Source organism: Bemisia tabaci, chromosome 8 (genome assembly GCF_918797505.1).
Source record: "Bemisia tabaci chromosome 8, PGI_BMITA_v3".
NCBI lineage: Eukaryota > Metazoa > Arthropoda > Insecta > Hemiptera > Aleyrodidae > Bemisia > Bemisia tabaci.
In genome coordinates this window covers 10,873,806-10,901,042 of record NC_092800.1, presented here as the reverse complement: position 1 = coordinate 10,901,042, position 27,237 = coordinate 10,873,806, and the positions used below count along the sequence as shown (strand labels likewise).

The following is a 27,237-nucleotide window of genomic DNA, read 5'->3' as shown; positions in this document are numbered from 1 at the left end:
AAGAATCAATATTTTTGGCCTAATATGATTGGATAGGAGAAATCGTTTTGAGAGAAATTTACTTAGACTCTATAAAAATGAAATAATTGGAGTACTTAAATAATGGAAAAAAATGTATTTAAAGGAAACAAATTATGAAAAAAATGATCCAAAGATAGAAATTTGCTGTTCGCAAAATTCTGAAACGAAATTAATTTCCAAGTGGAATACAGGTTTTATCACAGGAGACACGTTAAGTGAGTCAATTGCATTTGTCACGGAATTTTCCTCAGATGGTTACAACTTGTAGGTTTAAAAAAAATTGAAGAGCTGTCTGAAAGCCAAAGTTTTTGTGTTTACTATCGTCCAGAATATTGCCTCAGTGGGAGAAGAAGAAAAAATGTATGACTTTATTCACTGAGGTAGTGTTTGCCATGATTTCTTCCTCCTTAAATTCATCCGTTGGAAAGAAACACACAATAAACTGTCATAGAGGATGACGTAATTAACAGAGGTTTATGTGGGGCAATACTTCCGTTTATTAAAAAATTTAAAAAGTACCAGACTAGGTCACGTTTAAAAATGAAGTAAAATTTTAAAAAACTCACTAGTCAGCGAAATTACAGCAAAATTACCGTCCGACGCGCGTTTCGACCCGTTGGATCATCGCGAGTCGCGCCCTGATGATGATCCAACGGGTTGAAACGCGCGTCGGACGGTAATTTTGCTGTAATTTCGCTGACTAGTGAGTTTTATAAAATTTTAAAATTTTACTTCATTTTTTAATACTTCCGTTGATCTTCGTTGTATAAATTTCTTGTCCACGCAGATCATAATTTTATGAAACCCCACAGGCTGTAACCATCCAAATACTATTCTATCAAATGAAACTGACCCATGAACTTAAATCAAAATGAGGAACCAGAAATATTGATCTATAAAAATACAAATGAAATTTTACAAAGTGTACAATTACACATTTACAATACATAATAAATTCATGTTTTATCCAAAGGACATAGCAGGGACATCCTGAGAGATGAGGTACAGAGGTACCAAACCAAGTTTTAAATGACCAAACACTGAAACAATTTGAACAGTATTTTAAAATCTAATAAGTTAAAGGCTGCTTTGTGCACTTAGAATATAAGTTTCCGACAAGGAAAATCAAAATTTAACTTAATAACTCAAACATGATAATTACGATGAAGTGATTTGAATTCATATTAACTGTACAATATCTAGAAAGTAGAAGTTGGGGATGACTTATTGAAGCCTTTAATAACAACAATTATTTTTTCGGATAATTCATAAGATCCCTCTCAGTTTGATTTCGATAGAACTAAATAATTTAAAGATTAATTTCACAGCTTGACACCCAAATGGTAGCATTTTTGTGAAATGGATAGGTTTGGAGTCATTCATTCATAAAAAGGAGAGAAAAAAATTGGGGGGAAAGTGTCACAAAAAAAAATTAAAAATGAAAAATTATCAAAAATAGAAAGAGGCCTCTCATTACAATGCCATTAAAAGATATAAGAATTGAATTTTTTTAAATCAAATGAATGTTGAGAAAGATACACTTTTCTGTTAATTTGTGTTGCTTTAAATTTTTAAAGGACTTACATTGGCACATTAAAGCCCAGTTACTTTGTTTGAGCACAATACTGCCGTGCTAAGGAAGAACGCCGTATGAACATTCGAGAGTTGCCAAATTTCCCTCAATAAAACCTGTATTTTTGAAAACATTTATGGATATTTTCACTTGAAATTTTCAGATATTTTAGATTAAATTGCGTACAATATTGTCTGAAAATTTTGGAAAATAATATTCACAATTTTCCCAGTAAATTCGGTTTTTGTCGGAGGAAACTTAGCAACGTCTGAAGGCTCATACGGCGTTCTTCCTTAGCACGGCAGAATACTTGGAGGGCCTTGATAGGGCACAGTGCGTGTGCAGGGGAGGAAACTACCACCAATACAGAGGGCTCCCTAAATTTTTTTTGAAAATTTACAATGACTATGACGCATTCTAATGCTGTTACAACTCAGGTTTTTTTTTTTTCGTAAGGGCCCTACTGACTTTCATTTTTGAAGAGTAACTTGACGGAAATTAAAAAATACCAGACTTGATTTTGAAAAAAGAGGATTGTTGATCCAAGAAAAAAACAAGGCTTCGATTTTTAAAGGGACAAAGCAGAGGATAAACGATGATAAGTTTCTCTAGTCATTAGAATCTGTACATATCCAACACATAATTTGGCTTACATTTTGCAATAAGGATCCACTATCTCTGGCTCTTCCATAAAAGCACGTATCTTCATAGGGAAATCGATGGCACATATGTTATTTCTGAAATGAGCCAGAAATAGTGGTTCCTTATTGCAAAATGTAATCCATTATTAAACCCTCTCTTTCGAACAGTTTTCTGTGACACAAGATCTGTATACAAAACTGGACATTTTGGCAGCTCCAAAGTATACGAAATTTATTATCTGATGCGATAAGTTAAGAATTTGAGCACTTATTTGTACAAAAGTTGAAATACTTCAACAGAGGGTTTTGATGTCAAAAATGTTTACATCATCAAAAGCGTTAAAAAGCAGTGCTCGATTACTCTTAGTAAGAAGGCTTAAAGTAGGCTTAACTTAAATTAACAGATTGTAGAGATTGAAAAATCAACGGTAAGACTGCAAAAATGCATAATTCAGTTGCGATGTTTCCAAATCTCTGTCTCTATTTTATTTTTAAAAAGGGAATCTCAAAAACATTATGGCTTGAATTGTTTACTGAGTGTTCTTCTTACAGAGTGGGGAGTGGGCCGCCGAAGTCTTCAGGAAGAGACATTTAGTAGTTTGTATGTAGGAAATAAAATATGACAGGAAGTCAGCAATGCCGCAAACCAAATTACACATTTCTGCAGTTTCACTGTCAAAACAGGATTGCTTAAAAATATAATGACAGCTGGATGCTGGCCGATTTTTCAATTTTACTTTTGTCAGTGGGACATGATTATAAATAGAGGTGAAGTTGTTTTATAAGATGGTTGAATCTCAAGATTTCTTCATCATTCCTTTGTCAGACCCTTAAAATTTTTCATATTAAATTTTGTAAGAGTAGCCAAAGAACTTATTGTTGTCTGCCGATAAAGGAATCAGGAAACCTTACTAACTATTACCTCCACTCGATTTTCGCCTGGTCTTAACATGTCCCATTTACGAAGAACAAATTTCAATGAATATTATACTCTTCATCTTTCCAAAATCTACCCGAAGTTATATGTAATAGTACGGTAAAACTACGCACAGGAAATAGCTTTAATATAATCGATTTTCCGGACAGGCTCTTGCCCAATGACCTCTTCGCCCGCAGTCCCAACACCTACCGCCATTGTATTCATAATCAAAATGCCCCTCAACCGAGCTAGAATCAGTGTCAGAGTTCGAATCGCTTGAGTTTCTACCACTGTCAGAAGATAGGACAATAGTAGTATCTCTCTTCCGTTTTGAAGTTCTGGAATTTGATGCTGGTGGCTCTGAGCTTGATGTTGATGGTTGAGGCGAATCTGTAGGGTTGGACCTATTCAATCTCCGTACAGGAACAACAATGACATTGTCATCGTCTGAATCCGAGCTGACAGAGGTTGCATTCGTGGAGGCAGGAGTGGTTGACTCATCTGGGATTTCAATCACTGCATCTTCGATGACGATAGGTTCTGATGTGGTGGGTTCTTCGATATCGACAACTTCATCAGGATTGCTAGACTCGGTGGGTACTCTCCGCCTTTTGGCCCGCAGACGTGCTGAGCTCCGGCTAGGACTTAAACTGAAACAATTAAAAAGATGAATGGCGACTTAGTATGCGTTAAAAACTGAAAAACTAAAATTAGCTGCTCCTGCATGAAGTTTAAAAATGAGATTAAAGGAAGATTTGAAAAACAGAGGTGAAAAATTTTTGAAAGCTCTGCAAGAATGTCAGACGTATTTTGACTCGAACTAAAAATGATTTATCGCGCTGATAATTGCAAATTGACGGCCAAATTGCGAAACCATGTACCTCTGTTTGCGACGTTGCAAACTTCCTGTCAGACTTTATTTTTTCTTTGGGAAAGGGGTCCAAATAGTTTCTTGAAAACTTTCTTGATTTTTATTTTCGGTTAGCAGGCGGAGTATTCTGTATGAATCTCATGCTATAAAGCTGGCTTGCTTCTCTTTAAACAAATGAGGAGAGGGGATTTTGAAACTCCGCAATGGAGGTATCGAAACTCGAAAATCATCGAAATATTTTCAATTATGCAAATAAAGAAAGACATGATTTCTCAGTATAGCATAGTTTGCAAATAATCTTAAATCTGTGTCAAACACTTGATTGGAACAGAATAGAGATACCAAGCCAAGAAACTCAAGTAGCTCAATGGAACAAAGGGAAAACTGACATAATTTTGCAGTTTAATGCAATAAAATTGAAATTTTTCCCCTATTCTTAAGAGGAAATTGCGACATTTTTAAATCATTTGGTCAATAAATGACAATTTTAAGCGATCAATGAAATGAGCGCCATGAATGAGAAAGATTCCTTTGCAATTTTTTTCACTTTTATTCAATGAATTTCAAACAGAGCCCCTTCAATCGGCGAGTAGACAACCTACACAACACTTAGATACAAAGGCAATAATTTTTCCTTGTAATTGCGATCTACAACCTGCGCTACTTGGGGAGGAATCTCTTCATTCTCTTAAGAGCTACATCAAACACGGATTTCTTCTTTTTGGTAATATTGGGTTTCATGTCCAGTTTCCAAGAAAGAGTGGTTGAAAATGGACAGCTGAAATATGCCGCTGAACTAAATGGACACACTTATACTGAATTTAAAAGGAAACCTCATTTTAGTGCAAAATATGTGATATTTTGGTAATTGTTTAATTTCATGGAAGATTCAACAAGATTTTAAAAACATTAATAGTTTTTTTTTTCTTCGCAAATTAAATTTGTGAGCTCCATTCAAAATCTAGGACTAATCAATCAATTTCTGATGAAAAAAAAAAACAGCTTTCTCTTAGTAGAATTCACCCATCACAATGACTCTATTTGAATATGAATACATACACTGAGGGATATTTTCATTATTTATTTATTATTTTTTTTTCGGGAAATTTTTCATTTAAAGGAACTGGTGTTCTGCATGTCACAGTGTTGTGTCTGATCCTGCGCATTTGTAGAAAATGATGAAAACAACTTCAACTGCTCTACATACATAATATTACACAAGGAATTTATTATTTATTACTCTCTGAAAAATATTTTACACGAGGTCATTCACTGCCTTGGCGTTGGAGTGTAGCATGATGTCTTCCACCTTCGATTTATTGAGTTTGGATGCTCACATTTGAACTGAGTCTTTTGCTGAATTGAGTTGATAAAACCGCGGTGAGAAAGACCGCAGTATATACTGCAGGTTGTCAATTTCTGTGTTATCCAAGGGGCATACTTACGTTCATATTGAGTTTAGAAACTTAATTTTCCGACAGATGTTAGGTATTTTCAATTTTCAGAAAACGATTCTACGACTACCATGCCAACTAATTGGACCGAGTTTAGCCAATAGGACCTACGTTAATACCAACGTTCATAATGCACTTTTTTGTGAAAGAATATTAAGAGGATAAGATGTTTCTGAAATAAGTAAAGAAGGTGAGTCCCTTCTGCCAAACTCAGTCCATGTCATCATAACAATCCTCTATACAAGCATTTGAAATGGAATAAATTCATTGCATCAGTGCAGAGCAATTAAATTAAAATCTTTAACATGGGTGATATGTCATGGAGGCTGCTTGTTATTAAAAGATGTGGTAGACCTATTTTGTTTGCTGTAACAATTTTTAAAAATGCCCAAAATTCTCTCTTTCATTGTTACAGTATATTAGTGAGCGGAATCGAGTCTCTTGCAAAAATTTTACACACGACTTAGCAGCAACAACTGTTATGACAACAGTGCTTAACAACTGGAATTAACACCAGAATTATAAAAAGAAACGTAACTTTACTTTTCTCTTCTGTTTGATCATGGGTTGTGAAAAAGTTCCATAAGAATAAACTTTTTTTCGACCTAGACTGTTGTGTTTGAGGTAACAGAGGAAACATATTTCAGAAAAATTATGACCTGTGTTACTTTTCCATACTTAAGGAGCAATCAATGAGAGAGCAGTTGAGTACAATGAGGTTACAAACCCTGTAGTGATTTCTGAAACCTTCTTGGAGGACGTTCTCAAAGCAAAATTTTACACAACAAAATGTTTCAACAGCATTATCACATTTTTTCAATTAAGTAAGCCTTACCCATTCATAATGAATGACAATTAAATAAGATAGGGATTTTCAGCACTGTCACAAAACTGTTACACCAAACAAAATACATCTATTTATAGCACTATTTGAGTCACTAGAGTGAAGTTACGGCCTTTTAAACAGGATACATCACATTTAATTCTATTCATGAAAAAAACATCACATTCCAGCGAGAGGCTTTGTCCATAATTGTTGTATGCTAGACACTTCAATCTAAAAGACAAGTAAAGGCAAAGGCTGAAACTATTGAAAGAGAAAAAGCGTTAAGACTAGATTCCATTTTCTTTTGTAGTGATTTTGTCTGCAAAGCTGACAGGGAGGAAAAATCGTGACCAAAATAACAAAACTTCCTTTCAATCAACTTTCACATTTATTTAGCAAAACTAATGTCCGGACAAAGTTAATGAGGAACAGTGGGCTGAAATATTTACACAACATTCTTAGAAAATAAATTATACGAATTTCAACATAACTGGGTAACCTTTTGTCTGGCTAACAAAGTTTATTCAAAAGAGAGCAAGAGAAGAAAAGAAAATTAAATAAGAATCAATTCAGAGATTTGACGTTCACAGTTGGTAATTGGGTAGCACAAAAATGCGCAACGTAGACAGATAAGATGCTCTATTGTCATATCTGAATACCACCAATAGACCTAATTTCAATTTATGAAGTAGATTGATCGTGGCTCTTTGCTTTAACGATCAAACATTTTCTGAATAGAGAATTAGAGAATAGGAGGAGGAACGTAAATATTTCAAAAAATTATCATTTGCCTCATTAGTTCAACAAGTGAAAGAACTAAGGCACAAAATTGAGGCATTTTTTATTTGTATTTTCATGTATTGTAAGGAGCGCTTATTTATGTTAACGGCTATTTATGTCAGCATTAAAAACAGGGATTTTGGCATGATCAAAAGTAAACCATCCATACATCAAACATGGAATGGCTCAGAACAAAATGAGATGAACCAAACAGAAAGAGCCAATAACTTCACTTACAGAACTTCACTACAATATTTCGCAATGACTGAGTTTCATAGACACTTGAACAACTAATCATGAGTTAGAAAATAACAATTTTCAAGAATTGACACTGCACAGTTAAGGATACATAAATTACACCGGTCGAATTGGAATTATACCTAAATATAAAACTTCAAGTTTGGAAAAGATACATGTTAGAGTCTTTACCACACAATTCAGTAGATATTGAAATTTACATTGAGTATAAATGCTTGAATATAAAATGCACAAAATTGTTCAACAGGGAGGTTAACTGAGTGCTAAAATCGTGACGACAGATTGAAGAAAATATATGCCTGATGAAGTTAAGGGCCTCTTTCACTGGTCAAAGTATAGGTAAAAAAAAAACATCAGCGAATTTACCATTCAATTTCCCCCGGAATTATTCTTTACAGTAGAAATGTTACTGAAAGAGGAGGCTGAGTACACATGATTTTTCTTATAAGATGGCTATGTCACAGGGAAAAATCAGGAACGCGTCCAAAGCATCTCATACAGAATGAAAGGTAGGGTAGGGTAGTTTTTCAAAAGGTTTTAGGGTTATTTTTAGACATTGTTTAAGAGACAAAGGACGGATGATGAAGTAATTTGGTACTAGTCAAGGTCCTTTATTTTTTTATTTACATGGATTCCTTTACGCACTTCTACACAAGCTAGTGAACTAGTTTCGAACTAACTGGGCTGATTTTTGTGATGCAATTTCGAGCAAGTCAGCACTTGACTGGAAAAAGCAGGAATTTTTGCAGCATCTGTTTCATTTTCTAGAGAACAAAGGACTCTTCTTGATAATCAATTTGTTACTGGGACATTTTGAGCACAGAATGCATTAAAAAAAGCAGACAAATTCTCTCTGTAGTCCTATCATCTTGAACTCTGTGCTCAGCAAGCTTAGGTTTAAAGTTCATTGGGCTTGGAAGGTTATACAGAACATCTTACTATTTTACAATAAGAATATTCATAATTCATTCGTCACCCGTGCGATGTTCTTTTTTTTAAATGAGGCATGATTTCAAATATTCTACATTAACTATTCTGGGGGTTAAAAAGCTTAAACAAAAGGATACAAAATGTATAACTTAGAAAATACAAAAAAAGATCTTCAGATCATCAAATGTGTGACACAGATTTTAGGTATTCATTACTAGTTGGAGAAAATCACCAAACAATCCTGCGAGATCTCTGAATAAAAACATTCACACATGATGAATTCATTTCTAAATTTAAAACGAATAGGAAAAGAAAATTAACTTCTATAATGCGAATGATGGAGGAATTACAACCACAATAAAGGGATCAAATTAATTCAATTTTTTTTCTTTTTTAAAACATATGGCACCTGGAATGATGCTTGCCGTAGAATGGGCCTGTTGCATGCAAGAGATACAGCTGTGCGAATAGACTTATTAGAGGTTAAATGACACGAAAATTACGATGGTCACATTAAAAGAGTCTGAAATACACTCCTTACTGCGCAATTTGCGTTGTTAGGAGCGCGCTTTTTCAAATTTCCCGCGTCTGGGGGCAGTTTTCTAACGGGAACAATTAACGGCATCTCGCGGCTATTTCCGGTCAACTTAAACTGACAACATAACCTAAACATCGGAGCTCGTGATATCGTGAAATGAAATGTAGAAGGATTGCGTTGGATATTTAAAAGTTGATCGATTTGGTTACCGCATTAAGCGTATATGGACCACCATAAGAGATCACGTTGGGTTTGTAAACAAACTGAAGGAAAAAATAACAACAACAACAATGACTCGGCATCTTCCGGAAATCACCGAGCCCGCCATTTGCTCGTTTCCGGTGATTAGAAAACTGCCCCCAGACGCGGGAAATTTGAAAAAGCGCGCTCCTAACAACGCAAATTGCGCAGTAAGGAGTGTATTTCAGACTTTTTTAATGTGACCATCGTAATTTTCGTGTCATTTAACCTCTAAAAAGTTTATTCGCGCGGCTGTATCTCTTGCATGCAACAGACCCATTCTGCATAGAAACAGATTTTCTAACAAATTGTTTTACTTGACTGTTTGGCAAAAGTTATCTTGAGCAACAATAAAGAAAAATAGAATGATTACTTAAAGGAAGACAAGTACATCCTTTCTTTTCTATTCAATATTAAGTCAGATTCTATCTCTCAAGGAGGTAGTATATTACAGATTGTTCAGGATCGATCTGTGACATTATCGATTTTAACATTATCACAGATCATATGAAACTTGCAAATGCTGATAGTGGAGTATTACTTAATTCTACAGGTAGGAGCATTTGTATTTTTACTGATAGATAAACGTTACTCTAAACTCTTACAAAGGTGTGTCTCTTTAGTAGATTATTTATCAAAAGATAGGCACTCAAAAGACGTTGAACAGATGTAAAGAAGAGTGTTTATCCTCGGGATTGAATTAATTTTTGAAAATCTGGGCAAAAGTACTGGAGATTATTATTTGGAGCGTCCTGGAATTGGGATACATCTCAGTCTAACTGTCTGGCAATGTTAAATCTGATGTCATATTTATGCTTTGTTTCTAGGGGACTTTGGTTGGGTCAAAAAGACTGACAATGTATCGTGTGATGTAAAGTATTGTACATCTTTCAGTAAGAAAAAACTGAAAATTGAAATTAGTAGCTCACCTATGGGTTGAAGATGAACTTGAGCGAGAACTAGCCACAGGCGTAGATCTTCCGGCTAGAGCAGCTCTTGCAGCTGCCAAGACAGCATTGTTTCTGTCAGTAGATGATCTACTAGCTGAAGAGCTTGATGCTGCACGAGGAGTTGACGGTGTTCTGGGTAATATGTTAGGTCTGTTTTGCGTTAGATCAATGCTTCCTAATAGACGAACACCTGATATAAACGGTCCTCTAACATTAGGACCTCTTGCTAATGAAGGGTGTGCAGAAGCTATCATACCGGTGCTCGTTACAGGAACTGCAACTCGAATCGTTTGGGCGGTTGGTGCGCGTGGCATTGATGTGTTGAGGCGAGATAATGTGTTGATGTTAGCAACTTGGTATGTACCACCGTTGGTCGTAATCACATGAGGAAGGATGACAGAAGAGGAGGCAGGAGTGACGGAAGCAGTCTGGCTTGTAGACCCATTTCCTGCGATTGAAAGGAAAAAAGTTCAAAATATCACATATATTATAATAATGACTTCGAACAGCAAAGTTTTGCATTCAGGTGCAAAAAGATATTTCTATTAAGGAGGAAAAAGTTCAAGGGGAGGCTATGACTAACATTCGATCTCCAGGCTCTCTTCCTTCCTTGTCAATATTATGGAAATAAAATCCTCGAAAATTATGATTACCACTGTTATTGCCTGATCTAGTTCATGATGAATAACCACCGTCATCAGAATCATTAGAATCAGAATCATCATCATGTTTGTCATCAAAATCAAAAGAGAACCCATCAGAATCATGATCATCATCATCTTCATCCTCCTCCCCTTCCACTTCATCATCTAATGGTGTGATGATGATGATGATGATGATGATGATGATGAATTATCCCTTCCCCTTGTATCGTCATGGTCACTATCATCAGTATCTCTGTCATCATCATTATCGGTATCTCTGTCATCATCATTATCGGTATCTCTGTCATCATCATTATCGGTATCTCTGTCATCATCATTATCGGTATCTCTGTCATCATCATTATCGGTATCTGTGTCATCATCATTATCGGTATCTCTGTCATCATCATTATCGGTATCTCTGTCATCATCATTATCGGTATCTCTGTCATCATCATTATCGGTATCTCTGTCATCATCATTATCAGTATCTCTATCATAGTAATTATCAGTATCTCTATCATAGTAATTATCAGTATCTCTGTCATCATCATTATCAGTGTCTCTGTCATCATCATCATCATCATCATCATCATCATCATCATCATTATCATCATCCTCCCATCCTTCCACTTCGTCGTCCACATCCTCCTCCCCCTCCACTTCGTCATCTCCCTCCCCCTGATGTGCTCTTCCTCGTTGTTCTTCTGAAAGAAATTAAATTATTAAGAAAGTTATACAGTCTGAGAGTAATGTTGGATGATGATAATGATGAATTATCCCTTGTATCATCATGGTCACTATTATTAGTATCTCTGTCATCATCATTATTGATATCTCTGTCATCATCATTATTGGTATCTCTGTCATCATCAGTATTGGTATCTCTGTCATCATCATTATCAGTATCTCTGTCATCGTCGCTATTGGTATCTCTGTCATCATCATTATTGATATCTCTGTCATCGTCATTATCAGTATCTCTGTCATCATCATTATCAGTATCTCTGTCATCATCATTATCATCATCATAAAATCTTGATAAACAGGGAAATACAGATAAAATCATCCTTGCTACATCGAAAGAAGTTTCATCATCATCATCATCATCATCATTATCATCATCATCATCATCATCATCATCATCATCATCCTCCTCCTCCTCCTCCCATCCTTCCACTTCGACATCCATATCCTCCTCCCCTTCCACTTCGTCATCTCCCTCCCCCTGTTGTGATCTTCCTCCTTTTCCTTCTGAAAAGAATTAAATTATTAAGAGAGCAATAAAGTCTGAGAGCAATGTTGGAAGGCTAGAGATTGTGCAAAGCAAAAGGAAAAAAAATTATTGAGGCCATGATGAGGATGAGCATTTGTTCGTCGAATTGAACAAATTAGTTAATCGCATTGAACAGATTAGCTTCCATAGAAAATTTACATACAGGATACAATTTTACATACAGGGACTTCGTTCTCATGTAAAGTTTTTATTGAGAAGGCCTTGAACCTAAATTTTCCTTGAGTCCAGCTGGTTTACTAAAGTTGGCCTTGGTGGTTAAATGACCATAGTTCCTGATATAGGATAAGTCTCCTGGAGAGGACCAGTCCGGTCCAGCCCGTGTTATGGCAAGCTTTGAACGTTTAATATTTGGTGTTTTCAGAAATTTAAGCTTAGAATTTTTATTAAATTATTTTCTTCTGAGAATTTTTGCTATGCTTGCTAATTCTTGCTATTTTCAGGAAATATATAAGCTATCTCAATAGAGGCGACATTTTGAAGGAAGGGAGAGAATTCTTAAAATCTAGGCATTCCATAATTAATACCTGTTGAATTTAGTACAGGTCGAGGGTTTGTTTGATTATAATTTTATTCCATTTTCGTGGATGTTTTTCTTTACTTGGCAACTTAAAAAGAGTGATCCAAAAGTCCCTTGCTGTTTCTCTGGCTCCAAGTGTTCTTGCCCCTTTTCAAGGTGAACCCCTTGAAATTTTTTGGAGTCCTTATAGTCGTTTCTTTTGACCTAGGTGCACCTAAAAAATTGCAAGTCTCCATTTCGATTTATCCGCACAAGTTACAGAGATGATGCCCAAAGCTGGAGATGCGCAACTTTTGGATCACCCTGCTTGGACTCTAAACTCTTCCTTTCATTGGAGCTTTTTGCAGCTATGCAAATTTTGTAATAGTGAATGGGTTTAATGGGATGAAAATGAACATTTCTGAAATTCTTTACCTGCTCTTTCAGCGATGAGTTGCTTCCTTCTCTGTTGCAGGTCCTCTGACAATTTGCTGACCATTTTATCGATAAACGAATCCCAGATGAAAGCTCTATTTTCAGTCTTGATTTTGGCTCGACAGACAGGACACTCCTTCTTCCTTTTTTTCCACTTGTTCAAGCAATATGCACAAAAAGTGTGCATACATTGTAGCACCATTGCCTGAAATTAAGATAAAATAAAATTACCTTCAAGTGACAGAGACCTTTTTGTCTTGATAGAGTCTTCACAAATGATTATTGAAGACACACAAATAAAGCAATAGCAATTCTTATATTTTTCGCTAAAATTTTTAAAGACAAAATATTAGAACAGGTTTATCATATGCCAACGGTAGATTTCAAATTAACGGCATGCCAAAATGTGAATTCGGCACTTTTCCATTATTTTAAGCTGAAATACATAAAATTGTGTTTGAGAACACAACATCTGGCACAAAATCGATTAAAATGCAGTTATTTGGTCAAAAATTGACAGAAATCAGAAATTTTCGTCAATAATTAAAATTAACTGTCGGGTACCACTGGCTGTTCGTTAAAATAATTTACAACTGGGTATCCGATCTTAAGTGTCATTCGTAATTTCTTAGGCATTATTGTAATGGATAAATCGTCATATTTGAATTTCAAAAGTGAATGGAATGGCCTATTATGTGGGTTGTATTCACATAAATAAGTGAATAAATACAGTTTTGAGCCAGTGAGTCCACCAAACGAATAATAATTAACTTCTTTTATGATGGCTACATTGTAATTGATGCAACACTGATCCCCTTTCATGTAAAACTCGAAAAACAACTCAGATAATATCCGAATTTTATTATATACTGAAGAGTTATCATTACTCTGACTGCTAAGGCTTGGAAAATCAGAGCATCACGATTTTAAGAGAAGTTTTCGACCTCTAGATATTCTGATTTTTCAAAAGATCACCAATGACTTCACTGTAGTTTTCAAGTTAATGATAGTCAAAGATACTGACCTCTATATACAACTCATTGCAGATACTGCACTGTAGTTCTGACTCCACAACTTCACCAAAACTTTCGAGTAACTCCGTTTTGGCTATTAGATAACTAGAACCAGCCGTGTCTTTCAACTGTTTCTCCAGTAGAGACTGTTTGTCCAAGTTCTGAATCAGGTCCGACTTCACCTTGTCTAGTTCCTCCGTCATTTTTTTTATGTTTTCCTCGTACTCGCCGTCTTTTTTCAATTGTTCGGCTGAAATAAAAGGAACAATAAATATATTTGCAGCAAATTTTCATATTCTAAGCGGGGTCATTCCATGTCAATTCAACCAAAAAAAAATGGGAAAATGGCACCTACTGACTCGGTTTTTTTAAAATTTTTTTACTCAATCTATAGATCAATATAAGAGAAAGTACCAATATTTAGCTTCATATGTCGAATACTTTTTGAGGAAAAATGATTGAAGTTCTATCGTCTATCATAAAAATGCACTCTTCAGATTTCAAAAACGGCAGTACTTTGCCTTCGAAAAAGCCTCATAATTTTTTTAATTTTTAAGATTTTAAGCTAAAATTTGGCACACTGGTCCATGGTAGTATGTATTCGAAGGAAAAAATTCCCACTTGAACCTAACATACCCTGGAGGACAAAATGAGTTGAATATACCCCTTTTTTGCCCTGATTTTTGGCTGTAGTGCCTTGATCCCTTAAAATGAGCATTACCATGTGAGCTAACAAAATATTTTAATTTTTTTATTTGGTGAAAATCATAGTTAGAATGTGCTCTGATAGTATCTGAAATAAAAATCCTGGGTATTTCACTTTTTCTCTATCAAATCGCCCTTTTAAAGCAAAAAATGCATTGAAAAGCTAAAAAAGCAAGTTTTTACGGCTGTTTCCCATCAAATCCTTTTGAAGCTTGGCATCTCATCCGAAATTCACATAAATTCTTTCTGTTTCCACTAATTTTGCTTTAGGAATCCATGGATTTTCTTACCATCCGCACTTAATCACTAATCGTAGCAAACACTGCGTGAAAAAAATCTTAAAAATTAAAAAAATTATGAGGCTTTTTTGAAGGCAAAGTACTGCCGTTTTTGAAATCTGGAGAGTGCATTTTTACGAAAGACGATAAAACTTCAATAATTTTTTTCTCAAAAATATTCGACATAAGAAGCTAAATAATGGTACTTCTTCTTATATTGATCTATAGATTAAGTAAAAAAAATATTAAAAAATATAAGTCGGTGGGTGCCATGGCCTGGTTGAATTGACATGGAATGACCCAGCGTTGGAATGAGTAGTAGGACAGATTTGACTACATCAAACATTGTCTACTTTACTAGAGTTTTTCATGTTTGACAAAAGAGGAATCAATATTCTGGCTTGAATTTTGTGAGTATTTTCTTCATACACCAATTTGAATATTGATGGAGAAACTACTAGACAACAAATCTCGTTTGTGGTGTTCTCTCTGAATCTCTAATCCCGTTTTTTTCCCTCAGGAGAACAAAGAAAAATTATTCCTTGAAGTGTTCACGAAGTTTTTTGCGCGCAAGAGGGAAAATCACAGAGGATTTCAAGAATAGACTTTGAATAGTTTTTCATTTAAAAAATAAGGTATGACAGAAAGTCAGCAACATTGCAAACTGAGATATGAGGTCTGGTAGTTTCACCATCGATATGTATACATTGATTCAAAATGCAAAAAATCTGAAAATAAATTTTTTAATCAAGCTTAAAAAAAATTTTGACAGTTAATTTTTCAATCCTTAAACAATCTGGTGACTTATTTATTCAATTTTAAAGGAATCTCATATACCTACCTACATTTTTTCAATCCATTAAAACTGTGCAAGTACAGAACGGGAATAAATTTTTTAACTGTGTATTATTTACCTGTTTCCTTCAGGGCAGTCTCTTTTTCCGCTAGTGTAGCTTTTATTCTCTGGAAAAAGAAAAGAGTACATAGGTAAAATAATGTGAAATGTGAAATATTTAAAAGCATAGACATGACATGATCGACATTGATGAATTCTTGGTAGATATAGTGCATCATCGATCAGCTGAGAATTTCTCAGGGAAAGACATAAGAACACAGGCAAAAAAATATCAATAGACGTATCAAATCTTGAGGATTGAAACATTTCGGCTGTTGAAATATTAAAAAAGAGGTACTTACAATAGCTTAAAATAATTATGTAAACCTCAGAATGGAAAATCATGCGTATCGAAGGGTTTTCAAAATAGGCAAAGGTCTACTTTGATGTTATTCACATGGTTGTGGACAGCAAAATGATAACATAACTAGACAGTCACACTAACATAGATAGATTTTGAACCCTGTTTATTGCAGTTACGAACGAAGAGCATCAGCTTGGAATGTAAAAATAAGAGACCACTTACTTTATCTGGATTTATGCAAATTAATGTCATAACTTGGAAACAACTTAACTAAATTGGTGTCTTGGTTTTTTATATTATTTTGTTTTAAATAAAAATTGTGTAAAAAAAGGGGGGGGGGACTAAAATACAATCAACAGCAGTAAGTAACAACAAATTTGATCTTGTTCAGGATTATATTTTCTTAGGATTTAGATTATTATATTAAATAAAATAATTATTTGAAATGAACATGCAGGGTAAAAAATTCTGATTTAATGTTGGTTTTCTTTCGGAAAAAAAAAGTTCTGCCACAACATTCTTCTTGATACACCTATCTTGGAAACTTTTGAGGACATACAAATAGATGAGTAAAAAATACTCTACAAACCTCTGCTTCTTCTTCCAATTGTTTACGTTCTTCTTCTTTCCGTAATTTCTCATCCTCTATTTTCTTTACTGTTTCTTCTAACCCTTTCAGTTTGTCTTCTAATTCAAGTTTCTCCTGTGATATAAAAATAAGAATTATCTTTACAGACTAATTTTTTTTTTCATTACTTGCCTAATAGCTCCGATGTTCTATCAGACATTTCGAAAAAATTGTTGCTTCAGGTGTTTTTATTGCCAACTGGCAAGTTAGAAGTTTGCAAAATTCAGTATCTACATTCTGTAAATCTACAATATCCTGAAAAGAAAGCTTAGAGGATCAGGAAGACTAGGATAGACAAAGATACTTCCGCTGATCATAAAAAAGTATTGTCTCTCATTGGAAAATCCAGTGTTGCTCCGTTTATCAAACGATTCAAGAGCTTAATTCAGGATTGCCACAAAATTTAGAAAATGAAATTCCCTGACAATTGAAGATATGCAAGATGGCTAAAAAGGCATACTTTGAAATAGTTTTCAGGCAAAATTTTTAGTTTGAAACATCAAACCTAGAAGGCAAATAAAGGTGACTTAACAATTTTTTCCTGACACTTTCGTCATAATCTCTAATGATGAAAATTCCCTGAAATGTCTCATGTTTTTTGGTATTCCCTGACAGAGGCAACCATGTCAATTGTATGATGCATGAATGAAAAAAAATCAAAAGGTCCTTTTCAAAGGACAATTCTGGCAAAGGCAATTTCTGAAAAATATTGTTTAAAGTGTGAAACCAGGTGGGTTGGACTGAGTGATCAAATTTTGAGTGACAACATATTTGTGGTCCTTTACGGAAAAACGGACCCTCAAAGATGAAAGGATTTAAAATTCAGAGAAATTTACCATTTTATAAAAGGGGAGTTTCTCCCACATTTTGATCTTAGAAATGCTTCAGAAAGTCAAATCAAGCCTGAATGATGTTGGTTTCAATTTATCAATCTAAAATATTTAGTTTTAAAAAAGAACATTTCAAGTTATAATCTGTCATATTCAGGGATCGACATAGTTAAATAATGATGCAAATATTCACATCTTTTGACAAGATATTTAACTAAACTGCTCACAACTCTTCTTTTAAGGAAATAGAGACTTTTCTGTCGAAAACTTGAATTCTGATTTCTTGATCCAATTTGCCAAAAATCACCTCCTAGAAAATTTGCGTTAGTAGAGAAAGGTTTGATTTCAATCATTTACATCAAAAATTTGTGTATGCCCTAAAATTCCACTGCTCTTAAGACCTCAATTTCTTACAAAGAACATAACGTTAATTCTTTATCTTGATTGCATGCATATGCTCATTCTAATCATTCCGTGTTTTTCAATGAATTTTGAATGAAAACTTACGATGCACACAAAAACATTAAGTTCTAATCATTTTGCCTTTACCGCAAAATAGTAAGACAGAGAGAGTGAAAAAACTTACATCCTTAAACTTTTGTTCAGCCAAGAGTTTTTCTTGGGCCAATTTCTCTTCTAACAGAGCTCGCTCTTCAGCTAATTTTTTCCTCTCTAAATTGTCTGTTTTAATTTTTTCTTCTAATTCTTCTTTCTCCTTTTGGTATTGTGCCTCGAGCATTTGAATGCGTTCTTGCATTTTCAGCTCCAACTCCTCCTTTTCTTTTTTCATCCTCTCTTGTTCTAACTCGTTGGCCATCAGTTTAGCCGCAATAGTCAACGCTTCTTTTTCTTTTTCCTGTTCCTCTTCCAGCCTGTGAAAAAAAAAATAGATTAGAGAACATGCAAATATTATGTAATACTTTATATGCACTTATACTTGCAAAATGTATACTCTATAAAGGGAGGAGAGGTTCTCAGATTTAGCACTATGCAATTATCAAAATCGAAAATCGTTAAGAAGCCAGAACATAGATGGCTATCTTTCTTCCTATTTTTTGGGCAAAATGGAACTTATTCAAGCCACACACACACACCCTCCCAAACACACACACACCTCTCTATGGATATTCTTGGCAATTTCACTTGCCCGAGCCAAAAATGGACTTCAAAAGAAACTGGAATCTGCATGGGAGTAAGGTTACTTTTATGATTAACGCTTCCTATGATTCGTTAAAAAAATTCCATCTGAATATTTCAGAGACTTTTTGGGTTATTGACAACATGCCCAAGATTATGATCATTATTTGGTTGCTTCCCTGAAATTCACTGAATGCAGAAAAAGGTTATTTTGGAGGTTTCCTCTTATTTACATTGAAGTTATTTCTTCACATTTTTACGGGAATTGTGCCTTTCTCAAAATACACCTGGAATGATGAAATTGACTGAACTTACGCTCTCTTTGCTCGTTTGCGTTCTAACTCGATGTCAGGAGCATGAAACCTGAAACTAAAGTTTCTCTTATCACTGAATTCTATCAAATCGTTAGTGTTCAATTCGATTACTTCTTCAGGTTTGAGACGTATACCATTTATCCATGTTGAGCTTCTATCGCCAGCCTGGGATGAAAAGTACAAGAAAAAAAAATAAGTTGAGATGAGGTGAAAGAGTCGGATAATAGATTACAAATTGCTATTGACAGCTCCTTGGTACTACAGTATGGAGTCTGGAAAAACATGGTGAGAGAAGTTCTACAGCCAGCATACCCACCGTTAACTAAAAGTGTGTCACTGCGATCAGTGTGATTTAAATTTTTTTTATTATTATAAAGACAAGGCTTAAGTAAGTTGCTGCAATTCTTGCAGGATTAAAATAGATTGCTAAATGAGTAAATAAAGATATTCCGACGAATATCAAGAATAGGTCAATGAAAAAGAGCAATTTCCCAGAAACATGAGGATCAAACTGATTGAAGTACCTATATTTCTTCTATTTTTTCCGAGGCATTTACAGAGGAGCCGTCGTTATATGATTAGTCTTCACTCCACGCATAGCTCATCCATTTCGGTTCTATCGATCAGTAGGTTGTACAATTTGGTAAATACAACGAATATGCGGTCATCTATACCTAATATTTGCAGGATTTGCCATACCCCAAATTTATCCAGGGCTCTAATATTTAGGTACATCCTAAAAAATCGAGCTCCACTAGCCAGGTACATATATGTAAGTGTTTCATTGCACATTCGATCCTCAGTTGAAAGAAAGAAGACACTTCATCCATGTAAGACATCATTTTAATGATGTTTTGGTGAATATTCTGCCGTCTTGATGGTACACTGGTGCAGTCTCCCAAAGTGCGTACTAGGGATGGTCGAATATTTAGATAATCGAATATTCGATATTCGAATTATCAGCACCGAGATAATTGCATCACATTCGAATATTCGCTTCCGAAGTATTTGAAATCGCAAATTCGAATAATCGCATTCAAATTCGATAACCATCCATCCCTATTGTCAATCTCGTTATTAATTAAAACTCGTACACAACTCCACACGGGAATGACTGACCATCTTAGTTAAAAGTGTCATTCATCTCTCACGGTTCATAAAAAATAAAAAATCGAAGCAATAACCGAAAATATTCGAATATTTGCTTCCGAAGTATTCGCAATCGCAAGATTCGAATTCTCAAATAATAACAATGAGTGATTGAGGCAAATTATTGAGTAATTACTTTACAGTATCTAGAACAACGTTCAAGTGAGTTAAGAATTGTGGAAGGAGTGTCAAAAAATCTGAAAAGTAGTGTTACATGATTCAAGGACAGCCCCTTGACCATCTCTGATAAAGTTTGTAAGTTTGTGAATGCTTACCAAGTGATGTAGAAACCAGGAACTTTCAGAATTTTCTTTCAGCTTTTTCTTCACAATACAATGGTTCCTCGAAACAAATGTATCTGGAATACTTAATGTGGCATCCTGCGACCTGCCCACAGAAAACTGAAACCAAAGAGAGACCAAAAAGATTCAGTTGAGAGGAGGGCTCATCTAACTTTTGTGGATGGAAAGCTTGAGGGAGATTATCGAAACTACTGATCTTAGGTAAGAGGCAAGCTGGAGTCACGTAAAAAAAATCACAAATATGAAGCAGTACCTAGGTACGTAAATACTGTCCACGAGGAGGTTAGAGGGTTGGTGGCGGTAACAAGAACAACTATCAAACGGATGGTTCGCAGATATTTCGTCGAGACATGAAATGACAAGCACGTACTGATAACCTAACTGTCATTCATCAGTTAGGTAATTCTTTTCACGCGATAGGATTGAAATGACTCTGGTTACGTAGAGTACACGGTATTACTTGTTTCGTTTCAGTTATCAACCTCAGCGATTACGGTTTGGAGTTTCGGAAGAATGGTACCGGAAACAGCCGGGTAAGCTCAACGGCTTCAACCGGAAACGGAAGTTTCCGGCCGGAAAAGATGAAGCCCTCCCCAGGGTGTCTACTGGTACCCTGTCATTGAACAAGGAATTTCAATTCGTGAGTAATTACTCACATCGTGAGTAATTTGAGCACCGGTGAGTAAAACGTGAGTAATGAGTAATTGGTGAGTAATCCGACGATCCGTGAGTAATCGTGAGTAATGCAAAATCCATGGGTAATTCTTAGTAATTCTCCATTTTTGGCGCGATTAGTGTGAGTAATCGGTGAGTAAAATTTGGAACGGTGAGTAATCGGTGAGTGAAAACAATGTCAATGTGAGTAAAATCGGGACATGGTGAGTAAAAAGTGAGTAAAATTGAGAACGGTGAGTAAAAGTGAGTAAAATCGCGATCAGTGAGTAGCAAGTGAGTAAATTTTAGATTGGTGAGTAGCGTGTGAGTAAAAAATTCGCGAAATGTGAGTCCGAGTATCGGCAGCCCTGATTCCTTGCTTTTTCAGTGCCTTTTCCTTGCTTTCGCCCTAGGTGGTCCCTACAGGTGGTTATGTCTTGCCCAACTAGGCACCCGGTCCGATGTCCCTTAGGGCTACCTTAGGGGTGGTATTTTGACGCGTTTCGCGGCTCCACGAAAAAGTTTATAGACGCCCAGCTACGAATTTTCGTTGATCCCGCTTTTGTAGCTCTCTATCTATGAATGTTTGAAGATCCCGGTCTACGAACTTTTTGGAAACCTTCATCTATAAATTTTTGTAGATACCCGACTACGAAATTTTTTGGGAACCTTCATCTACAAATTTTTATAGATCCCCGCCTACGATTTTTTTACGGACGATCATCCATGAAACTTTGTATGTATGGATCTATGAAAATTTGTAGATTTCAAACGTTGAAAATGGAACCTAATTATCTCCGCTAGGATGTCTTTCAACCCTTCTTGGCACACTTGTGGAATTTAGAAGATTGATTCCCAACTATTCTGCTCTCGTCTATAAGCAACATTACTTCCAATAAACGTCTTCAAATTTTGTATCTGAACATCTACAAAAATTTGTGGATTCCCATCTACAAAAATTTGTGGCTTATGCGCAGGGGCTATGGTTCTTTGTTCCGCTAAAAATTCAAAATCTGCCGAGAATTTGGACGTAATCAATGCGATATATCGCATGCCAGTTCGACCACGTCACTTGAGCTTGACGAATCACCTTAACAACTAGTTCTACGGACTGGCGAACCAGAATTAACTTGGTCAAAACTAGTTTGATAAAACGGCGCAATTAGACATAAAATATAAATGAATGTGCATTTATTTCCGCTCGAACTGTTTCATAAATGGTTATTAGCCCCATTCACGTCGTCGATTCACGTTTTCACTTTTCGATCGGTTCATGTCGATCGAATCGACACGGGTTTTGTTAACGCGGTGTAGATTGATTCACGTCCATCGATTCTCGATCTTGTTTTTCGATCGATGGGATCGTTATGAAACAGCGTCACGTCGAATGTAAAAAAAACCGCATTTTTCGCCAAAATCGGCCTTTAGTCTCATGCTTAGGCCAGTATTAGACCCCTAGGTAGACCGAAAATGACCAAATCATGATACATTCCGCAAACTTTAGACTTTAAATGAGCAAACAATCGTAGAATCGGAGAATTTCAGGGTATGGGCCCAACGACGGCCCTTATCGAAACCCCTCCTTTGGCAAATCCCTTAATATCGGTCATTTACCGGTCTGCGCATCTAACTGGCAACGATGTCGGCAGCCATTTTCGATTCGGAGGCTTAATTTTTTGTAGGAGTAAACATCTGATCTCCCATTCGAACTTCTTGACCCAAGAAATTTGATTTTGAACGTATTGTTTGTTATAGCTGCCCTAAATGGCAGTTTCATCCGCAAGACCGGTGGCCATTTCGGGCGCCATCTTTGATTTTAGGGCTTCTTGAGAGCCGCAGCGGAAAATGGACCTCATTTTCGATCGATTCATGTCGATCGAATCGGTGACGATCGATTCATGTCGATCGAATCCATACCCTCCGATCTACCATGATAAATTAAACTTTAATTTAAATATTAGAGGGGAATGCCGTGTGGGAAGTCAAACGTTGCAACTTTTTTTGGATAAAATATTATTTTTGAGAAAATTTCCCCGATATTTTTCATTGAAATTTTCAGAAACACCGGATTAAAATGAACTTTAATAAGATCCTCTGAAAATCTTGTCTGAGAGTCTGAAAGATCATACGGCGCTACCCCGCAACACGACAGCAACTAAGGGAGAGAGAACAACTTCCCAGAGAAAAGAGGATTGAGAACTCATCGAAAATATGTATAATGTAGTAAGACACCTCAGAGGGTACTTTTCACCAGGGCTGGATTGATCGAGAGTATGTATCCTTTCATTCATACAGAATTGAACAAAGTTTGGGATTCAAAATTCTTGAGAGCTTCTTTTCAAGAATTGTACAGAAGTTAAGGTGGATGGAACAATGAAAGTAGAAACCTACTACTAATCTTTGCTGTGCAGTTCAAACATTTATCTTTGAGTTCAAGCAACAAACTGATGCAGTTGTCTTTTGAGAAAATGTTAATTTCTATCTTTGCCAGCTTCCCCCCTCCCACCATTCCTAGACGGCTACCTGTTGCTTCCGGATTGCATTCAGTTATTTTCGACCCGTTGATGACGTCATTGAGGAATTGTTGATGCATCCTGCGTTCGGCCTACTTTGGCCGCCAAAAACGGGGGTTTTTGAAAAAAAATTTGCTGCCATCATGTAAAACTACGTACTTGATAAAGTATGCCAGGTCACAAGGTATTATCTGTCAAATCAGCGTCTACAGCACTGAACATACGATGCCAAATCGTGAGAAAAGACATATTGCGGGCATGGAAAATTCAAAAAGGTCCAATGTCCTGATCCTAATAATATAGGAGAATATAGCTATAAATGAACTAAATATGGGATCTGTGGCTATCATAGAACTGAAGACTTGATGTTTTAAAGATTTGCACCTCTAAAAAATTTGAAATTCAACCTATCAATCGGCAGCTATGGATAAGGTGAATTTAAAAATTAGTCATAAAATTAATTTTTTCTGTACTTTTTTACTTTTCTTTACTTATTGGTCTTAAAATTAATTTTATCATTACTTAGTGCATCAGCTTCACGAAGTTCCATCAAATCAAAGATGATCAAGCCAAATTTTAATTTTTTATTTATTTGAAGCGGGATTACCCTAATAGGAAGACAACCCTCCCCCCTTAATGTACCTTGTTTGAAAGAGAAAATAAAAAAAAATTCTTGGGCAAACCTGAGATCATTATATGAAACCACTTCAATTCCCAATGACAGCCTGTTAAAGTTCAAATTAGCATCTCCATATTTTAATGATGGATTTGGCCTTTGATTTAACTGCTTCAGGGTGAAAAATTGAAGCTGCATGATATGAAGGACATCAGTGGGAATATTTCATGGGAGTGGTCCTTAAAACCTTCGTAAAAATTCTGCAGGGATTTCTGAGCAGGTTCAGTACAATGTAGTACAGGAGAGAAATGGAATTTAACATCAGTAGAGTCATGTCCTCAAAACTGTGTCCTGACCTACAGAAAAAAATACCAAACTTTAACTTTAGAGGTAAGTGCCGTCTTCGATGCATTCCAAGACACTTGCTCCAAGGTATATATCAGATCGCTCATTCATTGAATATTGATACGAGGTTAGTCTTTGATTACCTATCTCTGGTAAGGTTAATTATCTGACTTGTTAGTCAAGTCAGCATTACGTACTTAACAAATTTGAACATGCAATCAGATGGCACCATTGAGTATTAACATGAACGATTGACATCCCTTAAAAAGGTAAATAAGCTGCTAGAAAGATGTTATGTCAAAGTAAACTAATTGGGACCATTCGGAAGCAGAATTGTCTGATGTCTAACTATCAGCAGTGTTTGACTCCGTTTTAATGACCAGATGACTTACGGGTTAACTGAAAATTGCCCAAAACTTCAACCTGACACTCATTGGTCTCCTGAATCTGATGGGACCATTGAATTGTATTTAGAAAACGAAGGAACCAAACGATATCGGATAAGTTTAATTCAGCAGCACATCTAATATTTGGGGTAATTTTTTCCATCTAATTCGGGATCAGAGATAGGAAAGAGAAAGTATTCTTACCTCATCACCCGTGACATAATACTTCTTTTGTTTCAGGATATCGTTGTCTGTACCGTATCGTTGGTTTATTAGGTACGGCCTTGGGTCTTCTTCCGTCCCATTGCTGGACTGATCAGATGATCTCTTGCAGAGGTTCATTTTTCAGATGTTCCACAATAAACTTCAAATGACTAACTGATGCAGATACCTAATTTCGAATGGTTCTCGACATAATCATGAATTAATCTTCCCAAAACACTGGCATAACCTGCACTTGAAATGAGACCGAATCAAGTGCCTAAGCTGAAGAATGTTGTGACTTAATAATAAAAACCACTAAAAGCTCAAGACCGAAAACATGATCCTGGCAGCTCGAAACTGAAAGAAATATTTGTGCAATTACTGCAATTATACAACAACATGGTATGAGAAAGCCTGAGAACCTGCTCGTGTAACCGCCAACATAACCTCAAAAATCATGTTACAGCGTTGTCACGTCAGTGAAGTTCAGTTAATCTTCGCGGTTGTATCTTCTTGGGAAAAAAAATCTTCAAAATACAAACTTATTACCACATTAAAAATAAAAAAAACGAGTGTTGTTAAGACATAAATAAAGTTTCAAAGACGATTCAACTTTTCATAGAAATAGAAATGTAATAAAAAATAAAATGACAGCGGCAACATAGCAGGGCACGAACCACCAACCAACCTCTGGATCAGAATGGCGGGGATTTCGAATTAATTAACGACTTTACACCCTTCATACGTAAATGAGAAAGAAAATGAAGAATTATTCCATTATTTTTAAAATTGAGAAACTTTTGCTATGCTTAAAAAATTAAAAAAAAAGGGTGACTAAGTAATGAACTGAAACTTCCAGTCTTGTTTTTCACGTCACTTTCCTCTGAGTCCTAGAAGTAAAATGTGGATCGACAGTTATTTCTTCGACTTTCTTCTGCAAAATAGAGGAATATGCCACCTGCGCAGAGTTCCCATAAGTAAGCTGATGAATTGGTCTCAACATTTCCTAGGACATTGTCCTCTTATCTAACTATCTATTATGGAAGGCTGTTTGTGCCTAAATTAAAAACTGAAAAAATATTTTTTTCCACATTTTTTTTTTATTTTTAACAATGTTTTTTTATTTGCATAAATTAATTATTTTTTTTATCTATGACGAATGATCTGCCTTGCCATGAGAGAGCTGAGTATGTAGGGGGATAGACTTCTGCCGTTCGCTGATTTACTTAATTCTCTTCCTCCGCGTTAAGAGCAACAATGTCATGCCACTACACTACTTATGAAAATTGAAATATAAACGTGTAATAAATGAAGATGGAGATGGGACTGGTTAAAAATGCCTGGTAATTAGACAAAAAAAAAAGCCCATTCTTCAACGACATTGTGCTTTCCCTTAGCAGGTCGGTTCAGGGACTTAATTGACCACTGGTTGTAGTATCTAAAAGTTGGAAAATTTTGGAGCATTTAAAATTGTGATATAAATACGGCACACATATGGCAGCATTAGCTTAGCTTACTTCATCAAGGAGCCGAGACACAGACTTAGAAAGATGGGACATTTCTTGAGTAAGCCACCTTTTAGCTCATGATTGTGACAGAGATAGCGTTAGCAGTCATTCATCTTTTATTATATTGTGGTGTAATAAGTTTTTTTAAACAATTTTATGGATTTTCTTCTTGACTTCTTTAAGGCACTTGATTCAATTGAAACTTGGAGTTCTCTGAGGAGTTCATAGAAATCAATTCTACAGAAAATTCAATGAATTTGTTGAGACATTAATTAGTACCTGGATATTATTTTTCTTTTTTCTGTCTGGTTTTTCTTAATTTCTGAGTTAGGCTATGAACATTTCGGAAATTTCTTCCTTCTTCAGGCCAAAATTTTGATAGTTGTCTGGCACTCTTTCCTTGTGCGCATTTGATGAACCGCGCGTAATCGAGAAATTAATTAGTAACTTTAATGATTAGGACATATTTTTATCGATTCAATATCTTAATGCTCCTACAACATTTATTATTTGGATGACAGAGCAGGGGAATTTGTAGGGCTGGCAATTGAAAACCTATTACTTGGAGACATCAATTTTCGAA

The 27,237-nt window shown here is 35.6% G+C and overlaps 1 protein-coding gene across 2 annotated transcripts; it reads right to left on the bottom strand.

The window, feature by feature from the left end:
* Positions 1-95: 95 nt before the first annotated feature.
* LOC109034516 (uncharacterized) lies at positions 96-25,627 on the bottom strand. Of its 2 annotated transcripts, XM_019047719.2 has the most exons (10): positions 25,147-25,627; positions 20,402-20,527; positions 18,979-19,142; positions 18,113-18,398; positions 16,658-16,771; positions 15,784-15,832; positions 13,898-14,136; positions 12,874-13,078; positions 9,981-10,449; positions 96-3,804 (listed from the first exon to the last, which is right to left on the bottom strand). In XM_019047719.2, exons 1-10 carry the CDS (start codon positions 25,282-25,284, stop codon positions 3,297-3,299), a joined length of 2,298 nt encoding a protein of 765 aa, XP_018903264.2. In that variant the 5' UTR covers positions 25,285-25,627; the 3' UTR covers positions 96-3,296. The 2 variants fall into 2 exon arrangements, with proteins under 2 accessions (XP_018903264.2, XP_018903273.2); XM_019047728.2 differs by lacking the exons at positions 96-3,804; positions 9,981-10,449 and adding an exon at positions 10,468-11,352.
* Between the last annotated feature and the right edge of the window lie 1,610 nt (positions 25,628-27,237).